Source organism: Nansenia antarctica, assembly GCF_963989245.1.
Source record: "Nansenia antarctica genome assembly, chromosome: 1".
Taxonomy (NCBI): Eukaryota; Metazoa; Chordata; class Actinopteri; order Argentiniformes; family Microstomatidae; genus Nansenia; species Nansenia antarctica.
The window spans coordinates 17,956,491-17,961,297 of NC_137674.1; the positions used below are offsets into that span (position 1 = coordinate 17,956,491).

The window sequence follows — 4,807 nt, forward strand, 5'->3', positions numbered from 1 at the left end:
AAAAAAAGACAAGAAGACATTCTTGCGTAATGGCAACTTTTGTCTATACACAAAATAAATAAACTATGCTGTAGTGGTCTACTTGCTATATTTGTCTACTATAATTATATTTAAATTTACAAATGAACATTTGAATTAAATAGCCTATAGTAATTTGGCCAAGACCAATTAATTTCTCATTCTTTAACGCATGCACGTAGCAAATAAATTGAGAGGGGGTGAGAAATATCTTTACAAGACATTTGGAAAGATGAACTACTAATAGAGTAACTACTAATTAAGCTTTGTATTATTTAGGCCTACGGGAGGTGATTACGGTTCCTCCGCCCATAGCGGGCCGCTACACAACTTCTCCAGTCCAAATAAACACGTTGAACGCGGACGGCGGACCTGCCTTGGGCAGCAACCCGCTGCTGGTCGTTTTAAACGGGACACGGTAACAATGGGCCGATGGCGCTCAATCAAGTGCAAGCTATTTATCAGCCACTCAATGCATCACCCAAATAATACTACATAAAAAGACAATCAAGAATATGTTTGTATCGAAGAACTGATTTTCCAGGAGCCCCATGTGCACACACACACACAGCAGCGCAAGTGTTTAACCCATGTGTCAATTTTGACACGCTGGGAATACATTTTCACACCAATGCGTATTCCGTCATTAGGGAAAGAATGATTAATGGTGTTGGCATTTGAAACTATACAAAATGGCAATTAATGGACCTGTAAATTAGCCTATTACCTGTAAGTAATGTATGGTTGTAGAACTATTTGAAAATCTGATAGGTTAAAAGACCAAAAGGACATGAGTTGTGATGATCGGCCTAACATTGACATAGGTTACATAGTATATAGCCTATACATTTAGCCTATTATAGGCTTCAATTTAGCCTAATATGGAGCTCAAAATATTAATATTTGTCCTTGGAATTTTAAAATAGAAAGATAAGATAAAGATAGAAGACTGGAAATCGTTGATCAACACTTTGTTACCAAAAGGTGAGAGATAGATTACCTTTAAAATGTTGGGATGCTGCAGCCTCTCCATCAGCGTCATTTCTTTCACTATTTTAAAGGACGCGAGTCTGTAGCAGTCTACGGGTGAGCCATATCTCTTCACACAATTTTCCATATCGTGTCCTCCGAAATCGACAGATTTCAGAGCCACAGAAAAGCTGTCGTTGAGAGCCGCCTTGTAGACAGCCTTTGTGTAGCCCGAGCCGAGGTACTGAACGTTGGTCACGTTGTCAATGCTGCTGCAGCCCAGCATCGGTGTACCGTTAATGCTCCTAGAATGCATAGTGGAATCTTTCCGTGATTTAACGTGCATGTATGTCGACGGTGAAAATTGATTTGGAAAATGTGTCCGTCGGGTATGAGCTCTCTCGATGACTTTAATTTGATCCCAATTGTCCCCTGGCTCTAAATCCATAAGTCTCCTTCTCTCCAGCGGGCGGACCGGGTCTCCGGTGCCCCCCGACCCATGTGCTTGGCGCCGACGGTACCGGACCACCTCGTTGAACCTCTCGCTGATCTGCAGTTGAAGATCCAGTCGGCTTCCAGCGGCGGGTTCGCTGTGGGACTCGGCAACAACAGATTCAGTAACCGTCTCGCCGACGTGAAGCTGAGAACCGCTCGTAACCCTTTGCTGTTTTTCTTGGTAGTAACGATGTACTCTATTGTCGCGGTTCTGGTGGTGCTCGAATCCTGGTATGTACAGTAAATTCATTAAAGTACCGAGGAAGAAAGAGAGGCAGAAGCCGGCCGCCACCACAATCTTTCTGCGCTTCATTGTGTAGTAGGCTAATCAGATTTATTAATAGCATAAAAATATCGTTCTTTTCGGCTCCAGCCCCCGCCTACCAGTCTATATACCACCTCTGCAGCGCGGTGCTGCCCCGGGTCCACGGTTGGGTCTTAACAGAACTCAATATTATTCCGATGTTGCGAATGATGCCGAGCACGCAATGCTCACGTCTTCATCTTGGAGTTATGAAGATTAATGCAGCCACGCAGGTTACGATCCTCCCCATATAAGGTTGAGCATGGTGACACTTGCCTTCAGACTGCACACCCCACCACTTCAGAAGCCTGTGCGCGCATCAGGCACGGCGGGTCCTCTCTCTCTCTCTCGCACTGGAAGCCCCCCGGTCGACTGAACCGCAGTGACGTCACTGTGATTGACAGGCTACGTCGTCATGCAGCTGTGAGCACTGTAGTTCTCCAGACAGTCCATTTCTTTCACATGACATATTCGACAAGGAGATCTAAAACCACACTACCCATGGTGCAATGAGTGAAATCCAACACGACTGGACATTGAATTCCAGCAAACCAGCAGCTGCTGGGCGGTCTTTGAGGCTTTCCTCGAATTGTCGTTTCTATGGCAAAGCGCAAAAGCTGCCCACACTGAAATGAGTTATGAAAACGCATACATTGATGAACAACATGATTGCAATGTCCACCATTATAATTAGCCTACATGGTCAGTCTTATTTATTGAACTTTCAAGTTGTGATTTAACTCTATATTCAAAGCCTATGTAATTCAATCGGACTATTCGTTTTTAACAATCCATCCATGCTTAGCTGGCATAGACTACTAATTTAAACTACGTTTTAAGAGAGTGGAAATGTTTCCAATAAATAAAGCGCCTTGTGTTACGGGACTATTGGTAGCATAAGAACACTTCATGCTTTCATCATTTAGCTAACACTGTTGGATTGCATTAAATCTTCAACCTCTGTTTTGAATCGATAGAGAAGTCCAGACTCCTTGCAGGCTGAAGTTCTGCAAGCCCCTCTGTTACTTGGAAGGAAAAATGTGTATAATTATGTCTCTGGGGTGGAGAGAAGTAAAACTCTAAATTAAAAGCAGACATAAGGAAAAAAGGAGTATAATAAATAATCAAATAATAGGCTCCAGTAAGGCTTTGTTAAACTCGGCCGAGATAAGCATTCCTCCACTGGAATCTGTTAGCCAGCACCCCCACCCTCCCAAATAAATCCTGTCGTGTTTGTCTACTGTAAATACGATGTAGCAGTGCCAGCAACGTTTAAAACACGAGCCACCATGGCCTCCTTTTAGTGGGCCAGAATAGAGAGTTCATCAAGGGGTCGCCTTTTCTATTGTGGTGAATGATGATGATCTTTAAAATAATGTTATTAATGCCCTCATTTATTATCGGATTACTTAATGACACGTAAGTTATTTCTGTTGCAGTGGAGGCGAGACCGAACGGCCTCTTTGGCTTCATTAGTCCAACAAATCACCAAGCTGACGCAGGGTGCCCGGCGCTGAGCCCTGCTGGAGCTCCGGATAGTGCGGGGCTGAACGCCAGTGACACGGCTATCCATCAAACCTGCATTACCATGCTGTTAGCAACTCATTAACAAATACAATCAACCTGGAAACTGAGCAAGCAAAGCAGGGACAGCGGGGTGCAGACGCACGGTGGCCGGGGGATGGGGGGCCATAGACTTTAGGGGAGAATTGATGTAAGGGGCGCGCGTCCTCACACTTTTTTTTATTAGATCTATAGGCTAGCATTAATTTAGAGGGTACTAATTCAGAGACGTACGCTAAGTAGGTCTATTTATTGTGGTCTATATTATACCGGTATGAAGAGCAGCAATAGTGGAATGTTTATCTATATTCTATCTTTTTTTTTAAGGGTTATTTTCTTCTGAGTGGGGCAGCTCCACTCATATTTTTCATTTTATTGGACAGAGTTAGTGAAGATACACAGGAAAGTAAGGACAAGAGAGCATGTCAGTTCGAACCCATGCCGACATGGGCATATGTGTCCACTATATAGACCGCGGTGCTAGACCACTGGACCCAGGCCACATTATATCATAAGACCTTTATTCCTTTGGATAGGTCGTTCAGTTGGATGAAGCATAATGGACATTCACAGCAGCCAACGGCCACCGCTTCTGTCGTACACCAACACACAGTTTTATGTTCAGCACGGTGTGTGTGTGTGTGTGTGTGTGTGTGTGTGTGTGTGTGTGTGTGTGTGTGTGTGTGTGTGTGTGCGTGCGTGTGTGCGTGTGTGTGTGTGTGTGTGTGTGTGTGTGTGTGTGTGTGTGTGTGTGTGTGTGTGTGTAGAAGCTTAGCTCCATCTCCTGGACAACAGTCTTTTTGATGATGATTATAGTAACCTAATTACAACGCATGATAGCTTTGTAATATGTTCTTTGTTCAAGGTAATTAGCCTATATAGCTTTATGGTCTAATGATGATTGGAGTTATGCTAAAACAGTTTATAAACAGGCAATTAACGGTTTGTGTGTTTGTGTTTCTCCCTTACACACGATGGAGCAGTAGATCGTTGTTATCTGAGTTGATCGATGGTTTCTATACGACATTGTCTAATAAACAACTAATGATTGGCTATACGAGGTGTGACACTAGTCTATCGTCCCTAATTAGTGATGGTGGCCCGGTGTAACTAATCATCTATAGCGTAAATTGGATATGATGAATAAAAAGTATACAAATCATTAACATTTACAGTGGAATATTGCCAAGAATAAATACATTAGGTTTGATTACTTTTTCTTACAGTCATCAAATTAATTGTCTCTGTTTTGCTGTAGGCCTTGCCCAGATTGTCCCACACATGGTAGGCTATGTTACCAAGAACGAAAAGAGAATTGAATTGAATGTTTTTTTTTAGAATAATGTCGTGTATTCTTATTGATGATGAATCAAAGAACAGTTAGTTTAAGACAATTTAATCAGTTACAGGCAGATTCATACGTTACATGCGTTCTCCATGGACATCAGGGTGGGAAGA

General features: G+C 42.9%; 1 protein-coding gene across 1 annotated transcript in view; it reads right to left on the reverse strand.

The window, feature by feature from the left end:
• Positions 1-2,022, reverse strand: part of pkdcca (protein kinase domain containing, cytoplasmic a) — a gene marked incomplete at its 3' end in the record, with an annotated part of 59,613 nt that extends 57,591 nt beyond the window's left edge. The window contains exon 1 of the mRNA XM_080535310.1: positions 1,019-2,022. Coding sequence (XP_080391436.1) covers positions 1,019-1,795 — 777 coding nt within the window. The 5' untranslated portion in view covers positions 1,796-2,022. The remainder of the gene's footprint in view (positions 1-1,018) is intronic.
• Positions 2,023-4,807: the final 2,785 nt, after the last annotated feature.